Source organism: Dermacentor albipictus, chromosome 4 (assembly GCF_038994185.2).
Source record: "Dermacentor albipictus isolate Rhodes 1998 colony chromosome 4, USDA_Dalb.pri_finalv2, whole genome shotgun sequence".
Classification (NCBI taxonomy): Eukaryota; Metazoa; Arthropoda; class Arachnida; order Ixodida; family Ixodidae; genus Dermacentor; species Dermacentor albipictus.
The window spans coordinates 166,841,412-166,865,482 of record NC_091824.1 but is presented as its reverse complement, the minus strand read 5'-3'; the positions used below and the strand labels follow the sequence as shown (position 1 = coordinate 166,865,482).

General features: G+C 45.2%; 2 protein-coding genes across 7 annotated transcripts in view; one reads left to right on the top strand and one right to left on the bottom strand.

The window, feature by feature from the left end:
- The window catches only part of mRpL37 (mitochondrial ribosomal protein L37), an 80,890-nt gene extending 62,150 nt beyond the window's left edge, over positions 1 to 18,740 (top strand). For 3 of the 5 annotated variants that reach the window (XM_065442059.1, XM_065442063.1, XM_065442061.2), the window contains one exon: positions 14,986 to 15,122. In XM_065442059.1, the coding sequence (XP_065298131.1) occupies positions 14,986 to 15,107 (122 nt within the window). In that variant the 3' untranslated portion in view covers positions 15,108 to 15,122. Of the gene's footprint in view, positions 1 to 6,112; positions 6,145 to 14,985; positions 15,123 to 18,603 lie in introns of those variants that run through there. The other 2 variants (XM_065442058.1, XM_065442065.1) reach the window with 2 other exon arrangements.
- LOC135910069 (aurora kinase A-like) lies at positions 1,018 to 24,032 on the bottom strand. Of its 2 annotated transcripts, XM_065442066.2 has the most exons (10): positions 23,827 to 24,032; positions 23,614 to 23,648; positions 23,397 to 23,464; positions 23,161 to 23,278; positions 21,369 to 21,448; positions 21,137 to 21,275; positions 11,718 to 11,866; positions 10,877 to 11,108; positions 1,233 to 1,318; positions 1,018 to 1,113 (listed from the first exon to the last, which is right to left on the bottom strand). In XM_065442066.2, the coding sequence occupies exons 2-10, from the start codon at positions 23,632 to 23,634 to the stop codon at positions 1,059 to 1,061; spliced, it is 948 nt and encodes a 315-aa protein (XP_065298138.1). In that variant the 5' UTR covers positions 23,635 to 23,648; positions 23,827 to 24,032; the 3' UTR covers positions 1,018 to 1,058. The 2 variants fall into 2 exon arrangements, with proteins under 2 accessions (XP_065298138.1, XP_065298139.1); XM_065442067.1 differs by lacking the exon at positions 23,827 to 24,032 and having other exon boundaries at positions 23,558 to 23,648.
- Positions 24,033 to 24,071: the final 39 nt, after the last annotated feature.

Sequence of the window (24,071 nt, the reverse complement as noted above, 5' to 3'; positions counted from 1 at the left end):
GAGGCCTCCGCCGGGCGATGTCCGACGGCGCGATATGAGGCCCCATCTGCAGCCGGTGTGACGTCACATCATGTGATCTCACTTCAGGGTCAATGGTGGCCACCGCCGGGAGGCGACTGACGGCGCGATATGAGGCCCCATCTGCAGCCGGTGTGACGTCATCACGTGACCTACTTGAAGGTCACTTGAAGGTCAGTGGTGGCCACCGCCGGGAGGCGACCGACGGCGCGGTATGAGGCCCCATCTGCAGCCTGTGTGACGTCATGTCACGTGACCCCACTTCAGGGTCAATGGTGGCCACCGCCGGGCGTCGCGCAAAGGCCAGAAACCTACGTTAATATGCTTCACATAAAAGCATGCGTCCACAGCCATTAATTGTCTTAGACATGCGATCTACCAAACACTGTTATCAATGCTAGCAGCAAGTAGTGCTTTTGTGTCCATTTGATTTATGCAGTCTGCATAAGCTACTCGCTTACTTTGACAATCTTGTTCAGTAGTTTCTACGACAATTTTTTCCTGTATGACTTTCAGTTTTGTATCCATTGATAATTATGTGTGCGGATGCACCCTTTTGAAGCTGTAGATACAGATACGTACTCCGCCGCTACATTATGGGTGGACGCACCGTGGCTTTCCAAATTAACTAATGTAGAGCCATAACCTCTAAATGAGTAAGCGCGAGATTCCATATAATGGTCCATATGTTTCACGGGGCCACCCCAAGAGTTCAATCAATGAGGGCCGAATGAACTATCCTTATATAGCGTTCCATACATTATTTTCTTGCACTCTAACATAGCTGTTGAAAATGAGGCTGTATGGAGTTATGCGAGTCACCCAGTAGACATTCTGGCTGATACACAGACGACACTATTTTCTGCATCACATTTTTTATTGTAGCCATGCACTGTACAAAGTCGTAAAGAATTACCCCAGGACCCTACGCAAGGTTTCTGACCATAAGATTTTGTGAGAAGTCATTCAAGTAAAAACATCTGACATAAAACTCTAAAATACCATGGGAGCTCTAAAAAAAAATTACTTTTAGCCGCGATTTATTCAAAATACTGCTCTTCCATATCAGGCTGCTCTCCCATGGTAGACTGGTACCTGCGATGCCACAAAAGGGGGGAAAAAAAAGAAAAGATAGATATGTACATACAGAATTTTAGATTAACAAATACTCTAAAAAAAGCTCCTGTACAAGTCCAATAAAGTTCTACAATTACAAGCTAGGTTCCATGTTCTTGATGACCCAAGGGTGCGTCATTACTTCCTCGATGGTAGGCCTCTGTTTTGGATCCTTTCGCAGTAGCTGAAAAAAAAAAAAGAAAAGAGCTGAAGCAGGCTCAAGGGAAGAAGCAGTGTGCACTTGAAAGAAGGTGAAAATTGGTGAAGCGATGTGTGCTGCAAAAAAATTCATCGACAATTACGATACTCCCTAATGCGAAATATGAGCGCAGCTGCATACATGCTTTCATTTTGCGATATATTTGCTAATGCAGACAGTCTGTCTCATGCGGCACGCTGTAAACGGAGCGATGTGTGGCGCGACCGTCCCGCTAATCGGAAGATAGCAAGATGCGGCAAGTAGGCGACACATGGCCATGATTCACCGCAGCTGCTGCAGACAGACCTCCGCTGATGCAGCACTTTGTTTCCATACAGATAATGTGTGCTACTATGGCGCTATCTTGCAGCCATTGTCACCGCAAGGCCTGTCTTGTGTGGCACTACGCTTTTATTCTCACGCTTTCAATGTACCCTCCTCCCCTTTCCACCTCGTGGTTCCGCTGCATCCTCCTCCTCGACCTCTCTTCGTTATAATTGTCTTTCATCTCCCGCTGCACTTTGCATTTGCTATCATCCTACAATGTGTTTGTTCACTCAGTTACAAGGGACAACACCAACGCACTCCATAAGAATGGGCACCTGAGAGCTGCACTCTAAAACAGAAGACTTCTTCAAGGGGTCCTGTATTGCTAGACACCCTGAACACCCCTTCAGACATTCATAGTGGCGATGCCCAAGACACTCCTATTTAAAGGACCCCTCACCAGGTCTAGCCATTTTGAGCTGACAAGCGCAGTGCATACAAGCAACAATAACGATGGTGTCTGCTAAATATTACATCGCTATGTGCCGCGGAAAAAGCTGAGTTTCAAACCAAATGCCATTTGCCCTGCTCCTTGCCGGTGCCACGCTCCTAGCCAGAGTGGACGCATATCGCACAAGTGTGCCTATGCACATGGCAGTGCTACGGCGTTGCTCATAGTGGCATGTGATTTAGAGAATTATTCAAGGCAACGTCTGTTATTTGTGTAATCTGTTGCTTCAATAGACGAATTAAGGTTTGGAGGAATAACAAGACACACAAACTTAATGTCTGTGTATTTTTGTTTTACTTCGTACCTTAACAAGAGAGATGTACTTTCGTCTGCATGTTCCCACGTCATTTAGCCGCACGTGCAGAAAACAAAATTATGTCAGTTTCTACTGTGTCTCAGTGCATGATCATGCTCTGTGATCCGCTTGTGTAGAACCGACTTATACCGCTAGTCAGGTGTTCTCGTGCACAGCTCGCAAAATCATGTGCTGTGTGAAACAAGACAAACGCAACAGCTCGCGCACGACACCGTCAGCGAAGGTGCACCACACAGCAAAAAAAAGAGGGAAAAAAATGGAAGGCATACGTCATAGGCCTCCTCTGACATATACATTATGCAATCCTCGAGCTCCAGTATGGGAGGATGCAGGGAAATAATTTCGCTTGCAGAAGCAGGACTGGGCAAGTGGAGAGAGTGATATGTTACAGGTGATGCTTGCCTCCTGAAATAAATCTAGGCTATTAATGAACCAACTTGAAACATTCTTGAGATAGATTGCTCCTTAGAGGGCACATAACTTCCAGGGTATAACTGAAATTATTTATGTGGCTTGGTGAGGGGCCCTTCAAGGACCACTGACGCCAAATTTCAAACCCAAGGTATTTGTGATGTTTTATTCTCCGGCATAAATGTTAATATGGTTTTAAAGTTAATGCGAGCGGCTGATTTCAATACTGTAGCACGTTGGGCTCTCCAACGTTTCGCGAGCTCCATGAATATTGCAAACGACAGATTGGGATACTAGTGCAGAATACAATGGGACGCTGCTTCCTTGTGTCCCTATCGGACTGGTTGTCTGGACGCCTCACAACGACCGTCTAAACAAGGTGGCTCGCCTGGCTTACATGTTTGCCCTCCGAACATATCCAAACATTAATTATGCCTATAAAGATACTACTTATTTCGCGCGACGGATTACGAGAAACTTCAATATAAACCACTAACATATTCTGCAGGGCTTGGAAACCCAAATTACCAAAAAAGTAAATGCAATAAGAATTAATGCTGTAGTACAAGTACCAGTCATGCTTTATTTAAACGAACCTTTACAGCACTCTACTGCCCACTGCCGAGATTCCCACCAGCCGGCACAAACTTAAAAAAAACTTAGTTTCTATTGGACCTTGTTTGATTCGTGAACCAAGAGCTTTCGTTCAAGTTGGGCAACGTCCAAAAGGAGGTCTTCTGCCGCGTCGCATGAACAGATGAAGTTCCGGATGCCGTCTATTTGCCATAGCACCTCGGCGAACGTGGTAGGCACAGGCACGGCATCTGTGGCATCATCGTCGTCCTCGTCTGATGTCGCAGCCGTGTTGGCACTAGGCAAAGTCCTCGAAGGCGTCATCCAGCGACACTTCGCCGCAGATTGCAACATTGTCGTCAGCCTCCACATACTGTTAGGATCAGCCTGCAGCTATTTCAGCCCGCTGCACGTGTTCCGATCCAACCGGGACGGTAGCGCACTTGAGAGAACTGCGGATAACCGGCAGCCACGTGGCGAGTTCTCGAGGGGAGGTAATTGGCGGAACCTCCCCATGCGCTTTTCGAGACAGCAGACAATGTGCTAACCGGGCGCGCCACCCGGGACGGCTCCGAGTTCGACGAAGTCCCTTTGACGTCGGCTCCGGACCATTACACCTGTGTGTGTGTGTGTGGCACGTGTATGTGAACCCTCCCCTAAAAGGGCGGGTCATCTTCAATGACGTCGAACTATGACGTCGAGCGGAGTGCTTATAAGCAGCGATTGTCGGCTGCTAGTGTGTGCTCGTTGTTGTGCTCTAAATGTACTTGTGAGCTGTGTGCTCGTAAGCTGTTTGCTGTATGCTCGTCTTGTGGGCTCCTCTTGGGAGTCACGCTAGACTGTCGATGTATCTCATGTTCAACTGTAAATAACATGTAAATAAATCCTGCTCTCCTAAGTCCCGACGAAGAGTCAAGCTCCTTCCTACAGCTACGACTACCAAATCTTACATCTGAATGGCAGCGGTGAGATCGGCCTACAGCTCCTAGATCATCCGACAACTCTAACAAATGGTGGCAGCGGCGAGATCGTCCGACGAATCTTACAGTACTCAGCGAAGGTCGTGGCGAGGTTTAAACCCTCGAAATTGTCATTGGTGAAGCCTCGAGCGGCATTGAAGTTGTTGCGTCCCCAGCAGAGGAGGCAGTCTCTCGCTTAAAGCCACAGTGCTTGAACGAGTTAGCGATTGTACTTTGCGACAATGCGTTCCACGAACTGGCAATGAAATGCATGGCATTGAGCACAGTGATCTTCTTTTCCCGACTCGCTGCGCTCGCGTTGCTCCACACAACTCAACACCTTCGCTGAACGCTGGTCGCTAGGATTACAACGAAGAACACTTGCAATAAACCTAGGCCTCTCTGCGCTACCTTGTCGGCGATCTGCTGCTGGGAAACTGGAAGGAGAGAAACGCTTCCCCAACGCGACAAGAGGTGACGCCACCGAGAAGAGAGGGAGAAAATGATTGTGGAGAAGAAAAGGCACTATTTCAGCACAACGGGCGTCTGCTGGTGGGAAGGATAGAAACACTTCCCCAATGCGACTAGAGGCGACGCCACCGAGAGGGAGAAAGCGATTAAATGGCGCTATTTCAGCACAGCGAGCGTCGCGGGCTGCTGCTGGTGAGGAAGAAGAAAGCTGCACCAGAGCGAACCAATCTACCGGTGTCAAGCGCTCCACATGCAGAGAGACGGAGCGAGGAAAGAGACCCACAGCACTTTTTGTTCGTCCGCCGTACCGTCTCGCGCTTCGCGAGAGTTGTCGTATAACGTGGGTCAGGCGAAAATTGCGTCGGATAGCTGGGGTCTTTAATGCATTGCTTATGGGGACTTCGCCGGAACTACACAAATCCATCGTAAAACACGGGTCGTCGCAAAATCGGGGGACAGATAACCAGGGTTCCACTGTAATTTAATTTGTTTCTGAATGCAGGGCCTCGACAACAGTGGGTCAACTTCAATCGGAATGAATGCACACCAGGAAAAACAAGCCAAACTTGGTTGCTTCATTTTGCGGCAGCCTATGAACACGTTTTCATCTTCATCGCTGGTTGCAGCACTTTCGATTTCTGACCCGCTGCTTTCCAGGCGCCAAACTGAAAATGGTTCGCTACATCCACTATGGCAGTGATTCCGACTTGCACAAAATTGTAGACAACACGTAACGATGATGATGACCATGATTCTGATGCCAACGATGCTTGCAACTATACACCATCTCAAAAGTTGTTTGCACTGCTGCCCAAGATACAACACAATATCCTTGCTCAGCAAAATATAGTTCCAGGCGCAAGGACCGGAACTTGGGTTGTTGTGGCGCAGTCAAAGTTCATGTCTTTTAGTTATCTATGGCACTTTTAGGATGCAATGTAGTTCGTACTTACCGACAAAGATTAACTAGGCTCGAGGAGGCACCATCAAAACCTATAATGTCATGACGAGCTGGTGCGGTAACTTCTAGGTGGTGCAGCCACTTGCTTTCATTTTTTTTTTTCTGGCTTACCAAGCCTCTTCTCACAGTAAGCGTGGCTTCTGTGGTACTGTAGCAGCCTATTTTATTAGGACTGAAAACATTGTTCTGTGTCCCTCACCAGGCTACTCATCAGGCCCCATAGCACTGGTTATACTACACTGGAAGATGTCAAGTGCTGTGTAAAGAGCTTTTTGGCAAAATAATTTTTAAATTTTGTTCATTATTGCAGGAGATAAAAGAAATTGAACTGTGCTGTTACCATGCCTGCCAGGAGGCCAGTCAATGTCAACAGAGACACTCTCACCCTTTGCATCGACTAGCATCAGCAAATGGAATTCCTTCCCTGCCTTCTTCCACACAGGTGCTGAGGGATTGGTCACATTCATTTGATGAGCTCGGCTCGCTTTCTTTTTTCTTTTATTCCTTCTTTTTCTGTACGGTGCATTTCCAATGGCAGCATTGCACATTCCACACTAGTTAATCATCCAAAGTCGCACACCATAAGCAATGACGTTGCGAGCAGTCCGTCTTGCATAGAGACGCCTTGTGTTTCTAACTTGAAGCACGCCTTCTTTGGCAGGAATGGCGTGCAGCCTTCTGTTTGAAAAGTGAGTTTTCACACCACGCAGCCATTTCATACTTTGCAGACACGAGTGCCACTGCGTGATCTATGCTAGAATAGCAGCTTGGGCTAGTCGGTTTTCCATCTTGATGTGAACAGTGCAAAACGTTGAAGGGACACAAGACGAGATGACACCACAAGCACTGTTGACAGCTCTTGTAGTGTCATCTTCTTGTCTCGTGTCCCTTCTACATTTTGCCCTGCTAACACCGTACTCTATGTGCCACACTTGTTTGCTTGCAATGCCCAAATCTGGTGAGTGGCCCATTTGTAATGTGCATTAGTCTGCTTAGCGATGCCAATGTCTTGTCAAAACAAACACAAAACTAATTAACATAATTTATATTCTGGGGCTTTATTTGACAAAACCATGATCTCATTATGAGGCACACCATAGTGAGGGGATCTGAATTAATTTTGACTATGAGGTTCTTTAACATGCACCCAATGCAGAGAAGAGCAGTGCATGGGCCAGGCCTGCTTTGTGAAGCCCGAGCCCAGCCTGGGCCCATGTTACCAAGCCCGGGTTTGGTCCGGACCCAGGCGTTCATTACTAAGCTTAGCTAGGGCGTGCATGACCAGGCCGAGCGTGTAAGTAAAAAAAAAATATTTTCTTTTACTTACAGGTTTTTATTTACATGTGTGAGCCTCACCTTTTCGCAGTCTAATCAGCTGCAGTGTATTATCAGTAAAAGGCCGAAATCTTTGTTTCTCTCATGAAAGCATCGGTGGCCCATTGCCTGAGTTGTTACATTTCCGCTGGTGTGCGTGCATTTACCTTGATCGTTTGATTTGGTCCTATGAGGTCATTTAGCACGCCAGTATATAAGTGTATACAGTTGACTCTCATTACAATAAACCCTGATAATCCGAAAAAAAAATTAAAATGTCCGTTTTATCTGAAGTCCGTAATATCCGAGACGCTTCACTTCCGAAACTTTCGTCAAGCTAACAACATTATTGCAGAGAGCGAGTGACGAACATCCAAAATAAAAAACAAAAAAAGCCGCAGCTTCGCCCGAAAGGTGAAGCATCGATTGCGATAGCAAATTAAGCAAGATAAGTGCTTCAGCAGCAGCGAGCAAATTGACATTCATGCTTTCTCTTGCTTCAACACGAACTAAACATTGAAGGCACAGCACATATGAAGCTACTGGCACTGGGCACACTTTCTCTGCATTGCAGATCGCTTTCAAGGTTCGGCGCCCGTGCTGTTAACAGCAGCCACTGGAGTAGAACCCCTCCCCCGCCCTGCGTATGAAAGACTTCGCACTTCCGTCCCGCTTTCCTCCCTCACGCGCAAGATTGATCCGCGATCGTCAGCTGACCCTTGCAATTCAGTTGCCAGCCCCTGTCGACACAGCAAAAGTCCATTGTAGCGTGGTCCACTAAAAGCAACTTCTTTGCATTATTAAAATAGGAAGAACAAACTAAGGCTGAAATATGGTCCGTCATATCCGAAAGTATTGTATGCGGGTCCATTGTAATGAGCATAGACTGTATATACACAAACAAATGAATTTAAGAGCATACGGTTTAAAATAAATGCGCAAGTAGAAAGAGACATCCCTTGCATTCGCACTAAAATGTAATAGTATCCATGAGAGTTGTAATAGTGCAATCACAAAAGCGGTAACAGGGAAATGGTTTGAAGAGCGGTTCTTTGTATAATTGTTTTTGCTTACATGGAAACAAGGTTCAATTTTATTGAAAAAAAAAAAATTAGGATATCATCTGTTGTTCTATTTTCCTTGTTGAGGTATGCTAAGACTCACCTCTTTGCTCGTGTCACTTCAGCTTGGCACAGAATGCCTTGGACCATGCACTATGTGATACATAATGTTCGCGTGTGTGCTCAAAGGCACGACTTAGGCCCTTTAATGAGCAGGCCTGAGCCTGGCCTGGCGCTGTAGCTTCAAGCCTGTGCCCAGCCTGACCCCGCTGAAAATTGCTTTGGACGGCCCGGCCCAGGCTTTCAGCTTGACCCGTGCCCGTGCTCTAATGCAGAGTACACAAGCATTTTTTTCATTCCACTCTAATCGAAATGCGGAATCCGGAATCAAACGTAAAGCTATCAACCGTACAGCTAGGAGGAGAGCTAAATTTTTGTTAAATTGGGCTTTAATAAATGCATTGTAACTGGAGTGACATATATGTATACATATATTGTATATACCATGACCTACTGTATAAAGAGCGACCTGTGCATCCCGTGGTGGCCTATGGCAGCGCGCAACCGAAGAAATACCATGTGATCATTGAGTAGGGACCAAGCGTGCCGGTAGAGGCCGCCAGTGCTCACCCTCACAGCAACGCCTGAAACGCTCCGGCCCTGCCTTCAGGAGTACGGCGATGACGGTAAAAATTCGCAGAGGAGCTGCAGTAAACTCTGCATTTCACATTATCGACAGGGTGCAGCTAGAAAAATGCGCGTCAATACATGCGATACATGCTCCAGATATTTGGCATCTTCGCTGTGCAGTGCAATGAAATTTGAAACTACTTTGAAGGCGCGGCTGCTAGGGTTGAAATAGTGTAATCCTTTACAGCTTTTGTTTCCCCTCGTTGTCTGCTAAAATGTTGATTAGTGCTGTGGTGCCAATATGGTCTGGTGTGCACTTTCCGCGCTAGCCAAGGCCTGAGCGTGCCCGCACTTCATCCTCCCGTAGGTTTCGCTAGTCCCGAGCCGGACTCAATGAACGCACTATGTACTGCTTTGCAGGGCCCACGCGTTCCTTTGCTGCATTCGGCACGTTTACTGAAGTGACGTGCCGTTGAGAGTGCGGCAGAACGAGAGTAGTTTTAATTGCAGTGCATGCCACAATCGTAAAAATGTGCTGTTATTGACGTATTTATTTACGATGCTTTACCATATGATAACAAAAGTCTAGCTTGAAAAATTCCAAGGGCGCTTTATTGTGCCATCACACAGATAGTCACTACACTTGAGGCACTTTTCTGGAGTTGGACTTTTGAAACGAAAAGCTTCACTACGCTAGTCAACACCGCGCAAGCCGGCGTATGTCAGAATTGGCTCTGCAAGCGTGTTCGGAGTCGGCGCAGGTGGCCAGTGCTGCGCGCTATGTGTCTTCGTTTGACGTTCGCCGCAAGCGCGTGTTTATCGCGGAGGCCGACTATATAACCACTTGCCAGAGAACAGGCGTGTGCATTCAACATGGAAGGAGAAGAGAGTGATACCTGTGGTGATAATACCGATACAGAGAGCTGTGTTTATGGCTGTACAGAAATCGCAAGACAATGTGCCCAACAATGATGAATAAAGAAGATTAATAATCCTGCGTAACTTATGGTATATATCATTGATAAACAATTTGCATAACTACACAAGGCACACGTATAGCATAACCATAAGCTTACCAAAGCATATCCGTAAGTGAAACCGTAAGCATAACCATAGGCTAAATCATAAAGCATAACCATAAGCTAAACCGTAAGCATATCCATAACTTAAACCATAAGCATATCCATAAGTTAAACTGTAAGCATATCCATAGGCTAAATCATAAAGCATAACCATAAGCTAAACTGTAAGAATAATCATAGGCTAAATCATAAAACATAACTATAAGCTAAAGCATAAGCATCACGGAACCTTTTCGTTTCGAGATATACAGGCTTAACCTTAGCTAAGCCCCAGCCAATTTTTTTAGTCCAGGTTTCAACCATTGGTTTCTAATAACGGTCATGTGCAACTCATGAAATGAGATTCCTCTTGATGCTCGGCCGCTTGACTTTCACAACGGTATGCAGAAGTAAACCATCGTGCATGAAGAAGCCGCAAACGCGAAAGCCGGCGCCCACGGGGCTGAGAATCACAGTGTCGCTGAAACAGAATCTGGTAATCAAGATCTAGCGAAACCAACAGATCACCAAGCACTCAGCTAATCGATTGTTTCGCGCGCGCGCGTTTGCGTCCTTCCTTGCTCTCGCTGAAAATTCTTGCTGCCCGTGCGTGCAGCCGGCCACAGGGCTGGGGGAAGGTGGGAGTGAGCACTAGCGCCACTGTGCGCGGCGGCAGTTTGGAAAAAAAAAAACAAAACACACACACACAAGCAAAAGCAAATCAGCAGCGCTGGCGCAGCGCCGCACGCGCAGGTCGCCCCTTATACAGTAGGTCGTGGTACATACATACATACATGCATGCATACATACATACATACATACATACAGTGACATATATTCTTCTTTCACTTTAGCGGTATGCTCGGCTGGTATGTTATCGCAGTTTGTAGCTTTGTTTTGCATTGTCTTGTGACAAACACATTTACATGGATTTACTCATTGTGGGGACCATTATGCTAGCAATAAAATAAAGAAAGGGAGGGAAAGGTTTGTGGCACAAATGCTTACCCTTGAAATGAGATCCTTTGCATCGTCTGAAACGTGAGCGGGGAAACGCAGGTCCACACGGCGGATTCGGTCATAGGTGGCTGAGGGAGTGCTTGCTTCGAAAGGAGGCCTCCCGACAAGGAATTCATAGATCAAAATGCCCACTGCCCAGAGGTCCACCTTTTCATCGTAGACATTGTTCTCAATCATCTCGGGTGGCAGGTAGTCCATCGTGCCACACATGGTGGCGCGCCTGTGCAGTGAAGAATTTGCATTGCACTGTTCAGGTTAAAAGCTGGCTTGCCACAGTGACTCAGCGGCTATGGTGTTCTGCTGCTCAGCATGAGGTCACGGATTCTATCCTCTGCTACCGTACTTGGATGGGTGCAGAATTATCTGCAACCTGACAACGGGAATTACTGCGCGCACTTCCTGCTAGCACGTTAGGATGGCAATGTCATCTGTTTCATGGCAGAGTGTGACACCAGCACATGCATGCATTCGAAATGGCTACAGTTGGTGCTAAGCTTAGTTTTACACCTTAGTTTTACAGCACTGGCAAAAGAAGGCTGCCGATATTTAAGGATGGCTTGCCTACTAGAGTATTGTGGTTGATAAACCCCACTTCTGTGCATCGACTAAATGGTTCTTGTTTCAGCTGTCTTCCAAGACATAGGAACAGACTTGGGCACAACTAGCACAGCTAGAATACTATTGCGGAAGGCTTTTGAACAGGTTGTTTCCAGCAATTGTAAGTTCCCTAGATTGCCTTTCCCAGACAACTGTGAAGCTGCTAGTAAACAATTGGGCACATTATGCAAGTCAAGGTTAGGGCCCAAAGTGAACAAAAAAAAAAAAATACCTTGATGAGGGGGCATGGACAGACCAACCAAAGTCTGCAATCTTCAGCTTGCCATTGGCGCCAATAAGAATGTTTTCTGGTTTTATATCTCGGTGTATGACCTTCTTGCTGTGGCAGTACTTGAGGGCATCACAGACTTGGTAAATGTACTGTTCCAGAAAAAAAAAATGAAGGAACAAGAGAATCGCTGCAGAGAAGGTTAGTTACAGCACCGCGAGTTTAAACAACTCAAAACATTAATAAGAAGCTTTACTTCAGGTCCAACTGTGGTTTTCCTATTCAAATACATGCGAGACATAGTTCAGCAGTTCTCTAATGAGCATTTCTGAGCTGAATGAAGTTGATTGCATTGAAGAAAGGAGGCTGAGTTCTAGAAACAGTAGAAAGTAGAACTTCGATTTAGGGCCTCATATTGTGCAAAAGTTGCAAAAAATCTAAGTTAAACAATCAAAGCACGAAGTTTACAAATCTGCAACTCTACACTATAAAACAGATACTACAGTTCTGCAAACTGCACTTGTTAGAGCACCAGAAGTGAAAAAAAATTGATATAAATTGTGATATGTGGCATAAGGGCCAAGTGTGACCAAAGTGCACAGGGCTAGGATTAAAGGGCCCCTGAAACGGTTCGGACAAATTTTGTAGGCGCGTAGGGTACAGCTTAAGTAGAACATTCGCACCACAATTTAAGTGAAGCGTTACGTATTAATGGAGCTGCAAGCGATTAGAAGTTACCCTCCTCCCTAGCTATGCTTTTCCTCCTCAACTCGCTCGCCGAGCGAGCGGCGCTGAGCTCCGCCTTCACTGGTTCAGCGTCACGATGCGACGTCACATCGCTCACTTCCGGTTGTTTAGGAGCACGCCCCCTCCCGCGCGAGACCTCTCCGCTAGCCGCTTGGCCGACGACCGAGAGCTATCGAAGCAGCGTGCGTTGCGAGCATTCTGTCGTAGCGCCGAACGTGTCTGGTACTCCGCTAAAAACAGGCAAGCTGGTCATTTCGGCAAATGACTGGAGGCATAAACTCAAGCTGATGAAGGAACTTTAGCGTGGACGTACGTGAGCAGCCTGATCGGTCTGCACGGTCCAGACACTTGCTGGCGCAGCGCTTAACCAGTCAAACAAAGCGCTAATATTGCTCTAACCAAGTGTAAAGCATTTTAAACATTTATAAATCAACGTGTTGATGATTACACTCCTGCGAAAAATACACACCAGCAGCAAAGAATACACTTCGTTGCTGCTACTGTGTATGGTTGAGCTCTGTGCCACCAGGTGGCTGCACCGTGCAGACCGTTCACATTTGCCCTTCTGCTCATCTCGTGGCTAATCCCGGCACAGTCAAGCGGCCAGACCCTGTCCCCTTGCGCTTGCGTTTGCCCTAATACTGGACTCGCGGTTTGCAGGTTGCTAGGTTTGCAGTCCACAAGGCAACAAAGTCGAATCATAGTGCTCGCGAAAAGACTGAGACCGACTCTGACCGCGGAGCTCTAGTCAAAATGGAGTACGTTGTAACACAAGCACACGACACTTGCTGTGTGCCGGAAGTGCTGAAGTGTACTAAAAAACTATTCTTGTGTATTCTCTTTAAGTTATTTTATTTTTACAAAAACAAAGTAACTAACATTCCAACTATTAGGAGCATCATTTGTTCACCATAAAGTTGGAAAAATTATCGACCACGCACCCTGGTCAGCCAATCAGATAGCTCGCCCATGTGACGTAATATGGGTTATTTGCATCATATGGGTAGGGGCGGCTTAAAATTCCGCCGAGCAGTGCGCTGCGATCGGCAGCGATGTGTATTTTTAAAACCTTATAATAAATTACACGCTTTACGCAGAGCACTTAGATGCATCAATTAATGATCAGAAGAACCTACTCTAACGACTCAGTACGTTTGTAGAAAATCGCCAAAATCGTTTCAGAGTCCCTTTAAAGGGACTGACAACTGATTTTTAAGGACCTAGTTTTCCTTTCAAGGTGCAATGCAAAGCTCACTTTCAGTAGTGTTTACAAGTACAGCGGTTACCTCTAAAAGCGCATGGATATTTTGTAAGAATTTTTCAATATGAGCAGCCTCTAAAGAAGAAAGTTTCTCTACCAGCAACGCTGAGAAGCGAGAGTGATGCCAATAGCCTGCCTTACAAATTGTGAAAGCCGCCCATCATTCTACTTTCAGAGGAATTAGTGCAACTGTGTTTAACCACCTACATTTTGACCTTTTCAACCACTTTTGAAAATAAAGAGCTGGTATAATAATTTTGCATTGTTGCAGAGACCTTACATTTGTACGATGTTTTCCCCCTCAAGTACACGCCTACATCATGGCTGGCTGGCCGCTGTTGTCATTCTGTCGATTTACTCAATGCCCAATGTAGGGCCTTTGTAAGGTATCTTACAAAAAAAAAGAAAGAAAAGATAGATGAGCCAAGCCAACTCAGCGAAAACGAAGGCAGCACCACTTTTATACTCACTACAAACAGAAGGCCTATCTGCGCATTGTAAATTAGAGAAAACTTACAACAGAAAAAAAGTGTGCTGCATTTCAATAGTAATAAACACACCACACGAACCATGTACACTAAGAGAAGGTCATGTGATAGGCCTCTTATGCCTCTTTGTGTTTTTGCCATGTGCAGCACTAAAGGTCATTTTTCACGACTTTTAGTGAAGCATTAAAAATATAAATGCACGTTTAATGAGAAAAAACATGACTCGTTTGAACCAATACGATGGGCAATCTTTCCATCAATCTATATATATCTTTCCGCCAACAGTATTATCTTGATTCATGATCCGCACACTTGTCTGTCCCTTTAATTAGTTGTCAATGGAGCCATGAATTAAGAGAGGTAGATGTGACATGGCTATAAAGAGGCCTTAAAACAGTCCTTGTAAAGTGCATGAAATGTATACGTAATAAGATTATGGCAATGACTAATGAAGCATACTATGAACAGGAAAGAGACAATGTGGAAGGATGATACAATATATTAAACTACATCAGTGGTAAAAATTTGCAAGAAGCACTAGTGCCTTAAGAGAGCCCTCGAAACTGAAGGGGCTGGAGGCATGTGCTATACACACACGTGCGCGCATGCACGCACACACACACACACACACACACACACACAATGTGTGTGTGTGACACAAGCAGGAGGTTGCAGACGTAGAACATAATCGCCCGAACACTGCCTTTATTCTTAGTCTTCCTCTTTCTTCACTATTGCATTGTACTGTCTTATTGTGCGGTTCGTCGATTCGTAGGTACAAGGGTGGATGATACTGTCAATGTCCTCACATATGGACGATGTCACTCTGGCAGTCCGGTGACATCCAGCAGTACTCAGGTGGCCGAGGCTGGCTGTTGCGCTCTGGACGACATCTAAATGCGCCGAAGCACGTGAACACTGATCGTAGTACGTATTGAGCTCTTGATACAACTGAGATTGAAGTGCCTTGCAGGAAAGGGAACTATGGTTGCACTTGAAGCTAGTGCATGTGGAATGAAGAATGCATAGACTTCGGTTGATTGTTATTACTGGAGAGTTACCGTTGACATGAAGTTGGTTCGCTTCTGATGGTTGGACATGTGCGTTGTCTGAAACGATTGCGCCTTGTACGAGGTTTTTGATGTGGCATTTGTGTTGCTTTAGTATGCCAGAAAAGTGCAGCTGTCCTATTCGTCGTTGCTTGCGCTCTTGTCACATCTGTCATTTCGGGCAAGGTCTTGATTGGTGGCATTGAAAAAGTTCTTGCCAACGGTCATTTGCAGGGAAACAACATAATTGCCGAGTTCTTCGGTTCAGCTGATTTGTGTGTACATGTCTTCCTTTGTATTGCATCTTCTCTTTTGATGGCATTCTTTTTCGACACCGCCATCATCTGTGTCGGACTCATCCTTGTATTAGCCGAACTTTCTCTTGGAATTGCTGGGAAAACGCTTCCTGCTGTGGCTTGTCTGATGGCGAGGTCCATGTGCGAGGTTTTTCAGAAGCCACATATAAGGCTGCTATCCATGTGCCATCGTGCTGAGAGGACACTTCTGTTAGTTGGCAATGTGTGATATCTGGTGCCTTCGATTCCTCTGTAATGTCAGCAGTTTGTTGGCATCTGGTGTGCGCGAAAGCACTCGAAATATTCAAAGCAGTTAGAATGCCATATGTCAGCTGTTCATCCACTGCTGATTGAGGTAAATGCTTTATGTTGCGAAGTGAACTTACGCAGTTGGTGGTTTGATTGTGGTGTCCCGGTGGAAAATAAGATCACGTAATTTGACTTGTTCTGTTCATTGCATCCATGCAACCCGAAATTCCAGGTGGTCAATTATTGGACGACAACGGATGTGACTGAACGGAAGTGTATGTGACTGCACCACATGCTTCCAGGGATACACCTGCCTGAATAGAAGTTAGTTTCATTTGTGTACAAAATGATACTGTGAAGCAGGTGCTGTGGAATCAGCTTCATGGAAGAGTCGCGCGACTTGAAACCAGGAGGTGGGTCACATGTGCAAGACGCAGTGAACGCATTCGTTTCATTGGCGCTGGCAAGAGTACAATAACGGGATGAAGATGCACATATTAAAAATTCCTGCAAGGAAGTAAAACCTGATGGAAAGTTCGGCCTTGAAGGAAAGAGACTTGGATATCGCTCAGAGAACGGAGTATTTACTTTTTTCATTGTGCCTGGTGAAATAATAGTAGGCGTGCAATTTTGTTTCGTATTTTTGGGAGGATCACTACAAGAGATAGTTGCGGACGGTCCAGTAATACAGTCTAGTGTCTTTGGTTGGCTCTGATGAAGATAACTACGTGGAGACTGTGGATGAATGCAGCGACTCAGTCGATTCCCAGCTGGTGGATAATAGAGGGATCTGCAATCTATACTTGAAATCAACTGATCATCTTTTCTTTGATTTTCTCCCACGATTTGTGGTTTTCAAAGATGTGTGCGAGGTAGAACCGAAACGCCTCACCGGTGACGTAGTCATTGAAACTGGCGACCACATCCTGTTCGGACCATGATGCGGCAGATGCGTGGAAAGCGAAACCAGTCTTCAACGAGCCCATCGTTCGCTGATCCAGTGTACTTGGGTATGTCCAAGGCTTGCGGTAACGCGGTCATTATGCTGGTCGGTGTCGGAGCTATGCACTCTGGGTTCACGTCGTGGTGTTAAGTACTTGCCCAATGATGCGAGGCCGACGAGGTCACTGTCAGGTCTTTATCCTGTAGACTTGTGCGACGCGAGCAGGAGGTTGCGAACGTAGAACAACATTGCCGCCCTAACACTGTCTTTATTCTTTGTCTTCCTCTTTCACCACTATTGCACCGTATCATCCTATTGTGCGGTTCATCAAATTATATTATATATGTGTATATAAAACCTACTATCGCAGCGGCATCCTCTGGCAAGAGGATGCGATAGAAATTTCTTGGGCTAATAATAACATGTAATACAACATGTTCAAGAAACCCAGAACTTCTTTGGTGTCAAAAAACAGTTGTCCACCAAGAATCATTACCAGATGGAGAGGGATATGCTGGCACTATGCTATAGGAAAGTATTTCTCTCAGCGTCTGCTTCCCGACATTCCAGACATTCCATCCTCCACATCTACCACATGTTGGAGGTTCATTACCAGTCAGCATAAAATTTCGCATGTCATATGTGTGTCCTATCCGAACTTGACAGTATAAGGCATCAGTTCGTTGTGCTTTTGTTGTGGAGGGCCAGAAACTTATCTGTGGCTTAATTATGTGAAGCTTATTCGCTCCAGTGTCCCACAAGCATTGCCAGTGGCCTTTAGGAAAGGCTTCGTATCTGTGGCAGGGACAGCTGCGGTAGTATTAATAGCTTGCAATGCATTTGATGTGGCAAATTGGTCTGCTAGCATTAGCCTCGACGTCTCTATGGCCAGACTCCCAGCATATTACAACATGTCACCTAGATACACTGTGCACAGAATGCAATAGAGCTCACAAAGTACAGGACTTTTGTGTTTACATAGCGACATCAAGGCTTCTACGACATTTAGGGAGTTTTTAAATATAATTACTTTTGGCGTTTTGATTTTCTTATGTTTCACAGCCAGTACATAGGCCTCAGCCCTAAAGATACTTGTTTCCGGGTTATACATTACGCTTTGCTTTTGTTTCTTCCAGGGTGGGAAGGACTGCGAGCATGTGGCATGCTTGCAATCACAGTTCATGCAGCGTGCAGCGTTCTCGCACATTTAGGATGAATGTTCATTGACACAACATTTAGCACATTTCTGATGGCCTCAGCAGTTCTATGAACTACGAACAAAACACTGGCATTTAAAGAATTGAGGATTTGGGACATATGATCCGATCCCAATATACTCTGCCTCAATTGCCTCAAGCCGCAAGCTTGAGTGAAAAGTGGGTGCTTTGGTTAAATCTCTTTGCAGTCGCCCCTCATCTTAATTTGCTTCACATTGATGACATCCTGGTCACCCCAACTCTCCAAAACTTCAGTCTCAGTCAATTCCATTTAACCATCTTCCGAAACAAGATGGATGGTGTTCACGGTTCCATCCTGTGTCACTGTCACATCCCTGAATAACACTGGATTACAGAGCCCGTCTTGTTGCTTCATATCGCGGAGTTCCAAAAGATCACCACTAACCATGTTATATGCGTTATGATTAAGGTCAATAGCTTCAGTCGGAAATATTGGAATGAGAAAAGACAAGATTAATATTAGTCTTTTCTGGTTTCTCAGAGTGGATCACATGATAGAGAGGAAAGTTCAGTTTGCTGGCCAAAAAATTTTAATACTTGTTTGGTGCACCCCATCACCTGGGGGCAGTCAGGAAGGGTGGAAAATAAACTAGGCAAAAATTGTTTTTGTGTTTGCAGTAATGCCATCCACCCATGATGGAGCCCAACAAGGGTACACCACAGGACTTGCAAGAAAGACACCCTCTGGATGCCGACCATATGGTCAGTTTATCCACACAAGGTCAACTCTTGTCACCTGAAAACTTGGAAGTGAATAGAAGACAGGAAAAGAGAAAGGTCAGGGAGAGGGACAGGACAGAGGGACTGCCAATTTCTCCCGGGTGTGTCAGTCTGGGGGTGCCGTCTATGTGAAGCCAAGGCCAAAATGGTGTGGTGCCTCTACCGAGGGGCCAACAGCCAGAATCGGCTCAACCACTGGGATCCCCTTGTCCCCCGGACAAGCTGAAAACCGCTGCATGCAAGACCTCATTAAAGTTAGTGCAGTGAATGCTAACAAAACAACTTCACCATTCTGATGTATTGAGATCAGAGCTCTTGAGGTAAAGCTTCCTTTTAAGCAAACAGCAATGTATAAAGAAGGGCGATGACCAAGTAAGCTTCCAGCTGACCGGCGCTAATAACAAGTCCTTTTCAAAATGGTAAGGTGTTTTTCCTGCAGTGGCCAATAACCACAGCTGCAAACAATGTCAAGGTGCTGATTACACCTGCAGCTCATGTGTTCTTGCCCGAGTACAATTCAACTTAGCAGGACATGCATTGTGTTCATGACTGATCTATGTTATGTGCTAGATACCGTAATATTTTATGCTGTGTGTGTATATATATATATATATATATATATATATATATATATATATATATATATATATATATATATCCATCACAAGTACATTACAGAGTATTTATGCAAGAAATTCAACTGTATACACCGAAGAATGTTTATAGACCTTAACCAAAAAACACCTTTAATTATATGCACACTCCAAACAAATTTTTGTCATCGTGAGGCTCTGCATATATTTAGGTACAGTGTATACATGCTACATGCTAGGCTATTGAATCACTAAATTTGGATATATCAGGTCTTGCGTTCTTGACTAAATTATTCCTCAGAATTTTGATAATGGCAACCCATGAACAAATGCCATTCAACACAACATTCACAGCGCATGGCTTTCATCTTCTCAGACTATCAAATATTAAAAGTGCAAAACAATACCAATACTTAAACCTGAAAGCGATATCATTTTACTGGCACAGTTCTTCACGGGCAGTGTAGTGGCACCTATGTGATGTCATTGCAGGCCTTACATGGCGTGCTTGAAGTCACCGCCACTACTAACGCCCATGCGCTTCCCGCATGTCCCGTTGACCTTCTCGGTCACAACTGCGGTTTGTTTGCGAGCCTCGCCGCCAGACGTGGGAAGTGTAGTCGCGGAAAGTAGGAGACACGACACATGCCCATCTGGTTTGAGCATCATTGTTTGGCATCCTCATGCGCCTTTTGAGAATGCCTTGTGAAAACGGCAGTATTTTTACGACAACTTTGCTGGCTACGACCGATAAATGCTTTTGTGTGTGATCGCCATCAGGTCCCAATTATGGTGTTTCGAGCATTCAAGCGAACCAGTCCACAGTCGCACGTGGGACCGAGTTTTCTTAGTACTGGCAGGGCAGCCCACCATCCGGCAGACATGCCGTCAATAAGCCGTGGTTTCGTGGAAACATTCTCGCAGCTTGCATGGCAGCCAGTTGCAGGAGAAAAGGGGAGGACATCAAGGCCAACTTGGAGCCTAACGTAGCGGAGAGGGAGATGACATGTATCTTGAAGCAAAACTATCCCCTTGCGTGTTGTTAAGTGTGCTACTGTTTCCACCAATACAGTGTGCATCATGAAGGTTTTTGTGCTATTGGTTTTAAAATGATAGGGTTTTACGTGCCAGAACCACTTTCTGATTATGAGGCACGCCGTAGTGGAGGAGGACTCGAGAAATTTGGACCACCTGGGGTTCTTTAACATGCACCTAAATCGAAGTACACGGGTGTTTTCGCATTTCGCCTCCATCGAAATGCGGCCGCCGGGGCCGGGATTCGATCCCGCGGCCTCGTGCTCAGCAGCACACCACCATAGCCACTGAGCAACCACCGCGGGTCATGTGCTATTGGTTGCAAAGGTGTGAACCCACATGTGCGATTGGCTGGTTTGCAACTCTTGTGCAACTGAGGGTTTCAAAAATCATGTTTGGTTGTGTGGGAGGGAGCGGAGATTCGGGCTTGGACCCAGAGAGACACCTTGAAAGAGTCTCTTTATTGGACAATGGCTCTTCCTTCACGCTGCCATCATGCACTCTAATCATCGAGGGGCGCTGACTTTGGACCTTAAACACCTTCCCTCCTTAGCCAGCGTTGAAGCTAGCCGAGAATGAAGTGAAAGGAAATTAACTCTGATGCTAAAGGTAAGCCAGAAATAAGTAAACAGAGTCCTAGGTTGCCCTTTCAATCTAATAGTGGTTTGTGCAATAATAGCATTAAGCAAGTGCTTTCAGCACTGGAATACATAGGAAGTGCAGTGATGTCCATGCAAGCCATCAATTATAGAGTTTGTGCAGGTAGTTAGTATTGAGAAATATGTTGCAATGAGAGGACTTACGGTTGCAGACTGCTTGTCATCAAACATCTTCGCTTTCGTGAGCTCTTTGTAAAGTTCTCCTCTGGGAGCATACTCCAGGATAAGGTAAACCCTAGTGTCATCATGGAAGTAGCCATACAGCCTCAGGATGTGAGGATGCCTGTGCAAAGAGATGGTATCTTTCAGTCCTTCTACATGTCAATTATATAGCAGATAACACTAGACTAAAACAAGAGCAACGTGAAAGCCAAACCGTAAATGTGACTGGATCTCAATTTCTCTCTGAAGCTGGTGTTCGACATTGTTGCTCTGCAATTGGGACTTGAACATCACCTGCCAAAATGCAATAAGTTGAACAACCATCAGAAATACAGTTGCTGGAATTTTACAATGGAATCCTTTACTCTCTTCAATAACCAGAGAAAGTTTTCTCATCACTAGTGCATACAGTGAAACAGTTCAGCTTAAAGTACTGCAGGCTTTATTCATGACTTTGCAGGATTAGGGGCTCTCTTTCCATGTAAAACTTCATTTTGTTTTACATTTATGTATGATATCAAATGGACAAAACTGAATTTCTACCGAAATGTTAGGAACAGTCGTCAATGGCAAGTCTGAGAAGAATAAAAGGCTGTAAATTTTAATGGTAACATGTTGAAGCAAGAGTTAATTTCCATACGAGTAAAAAGGAAAGGTTTTTTATAGAGCTACCTAGTAACAACAAAAGCTTTGATGCAGAGAAAAAAAAAAAAAAGATCACCGACAATTACGATGCTCCCCAATGTGAAATTTGAGGACAGCTTATACATGTCTTCATTCCACGATATATTGAGGAAAGGAATTTGAGAGACATGTAGCAGAGCGGCCATAGCATGTGCTGCGTGGCTAAAGAACTACACAATTCGTGTCACACATACAATCAGATTACAAAACAATCGCAAATTGTGACAATCAAAACCAGTGCGAACGAGACAAAACCAAGTAAACCAAACAAGCGCGAGCGAGAGCTGATGCGAGCGGATGGTAGTATGAAACAAGCGGTGCAGCCGAGACCAGATAGGAGTGCGCATCGAGCGGTCATGCATGTCTACATTACACCAGTTTCCCGCGTACGTGTCACTGAAGCGGCCGATCTCATTGGTCTCCGTCATTTGTATTTCACTCTTTCATCTTTCGCTATGCTCATTTGTTCAGTTACGCTGATGACACAGGAAGGGGCACCTAAGATCTGTGCTCCAAAGAAAACCTCGCCCAATATATGGGTGGCAAAAAACAATTTATATCTGGTTATTGGCTACTACAACATAATTTTACCAAATTAATTGTGGAAAGAAGTAAAAAAAGAAAGGGCTTTACTTGTAGCTATGTACATGAACAGTACTCTTGAGACTCCCACATGTGAAAGTGTTATGGTGAGACTTACTAGAACAGCTAAATGAATTTATTCTAACCTGCCACCACTCAAGTGCAGGAACCAGCAGGGGGAAAAGGTCTCAAACTGCAAAGATACATTTACCTGAGCCAATTCATACCGAAACAATTTTTTTTTCTATACTTTGCCAATACTGTGCACTGATAACCTCAGGCTCAAAAATTAGTGCGGTGGTTATCTACTTCTCCATGTCTGATTTTTGTTCCATTTAACTCGGTAGTATTACATATATATGCAATCCAGAAAAAAATAGCCTCAACAGTTAAATAAAGGATGACACAGTCCTGCTGCATATTAATTGTTTCTCCGCATATAGTAGATGTTATGCACTGTTTAGCAAACTATTACTGTGCAAGATTAAACTGCACCTTACTGCAGGCACCTAGATTGTTTGATGCACACTTATTTTCCTTGTCTGCTCAAATTTTGAAAAAAAAAAAGAAAGGCAATTCACGGGTGCTGTAAAAATCGGCTTCCGACTTATTGTTTTCGTAACTTGAATATCGCACTCACTCCACTGCCTGGCATGGTTGCAGCGCGATGAGATGAGCATAGCGCGGTAAAGCCGCTACTTTTTCGTCGCAAAGGAAACGGTTGCGATAATGCTGCCTACCTTAAGGGCAATAACGAACTTGCTCTTCTTCTCACGAGCTAGGTACACATTTCCGAACTTTCCCTTGCCCAGCGGCCTTCCGATTTCGAAATCCTGGAGGCGCCACTCCATGCTCGTCCTGTAAAGAATGTCATTTAGTCTAGTCAAGAATATGTCAGTAAAGTCGCGCAATATATACCGCAATGGTCGCGGTTTAAACGCATAAGTTACACTTTTCCAGAGTTTAAAGAACTTGCCTTTTCTTTTGTGAGGCATCATCTGTCCTTGCTTCCGTCTTCCCATCAACAGCAGTTGAGTTTTGAGGCTGGAAGGGAATACGCCGTCGTGAGGAACCGTCCCAACCGCTCTTCCCGGATAGACGGGACGTCAACGATTAGCAGCAAAACATGGCACGCACGCAAGAAATATCACGTTGAAGTCGCAACAAATGTGCTTGATGGAGTGCTTGATTACCTGATTTTCTTTGTCACCCATATTCGGGCAAGGAACTGGAATGGTAAGAAGTAAACAAAAAAAATGTGGACGGTTCGCACGTACGCTGTGCCGTGTAATTGAGCGTGCAATGTCAGTAAGTGGGAAAAATCATACAAGTAGCGAAAAAAAACACGCTGGTATAGTATGCGCTAGTAAAAGCACTCTCTCTTCCGAGTTACAGAACAGACTCACCACAGGCCGTTGTAAATAGCTCAGTAAGAGAACACAAGCTGGTGGGAGGCCTCAGGTGGAGTGATTACAGAAGATCAGCAATGACTGATAATGCCAGTGGTGCAGTACTAACGGACACTAGCAGTGCATTGGCGCAAATCGCGCACTGCGATCACGAGCGTTGAGCACATTTAAATTCTTGCACGGAACATTCCATTGGACGGCTAGTTTGCGGAGCAGCACTCCCCCTGGAATACAAATAAAAT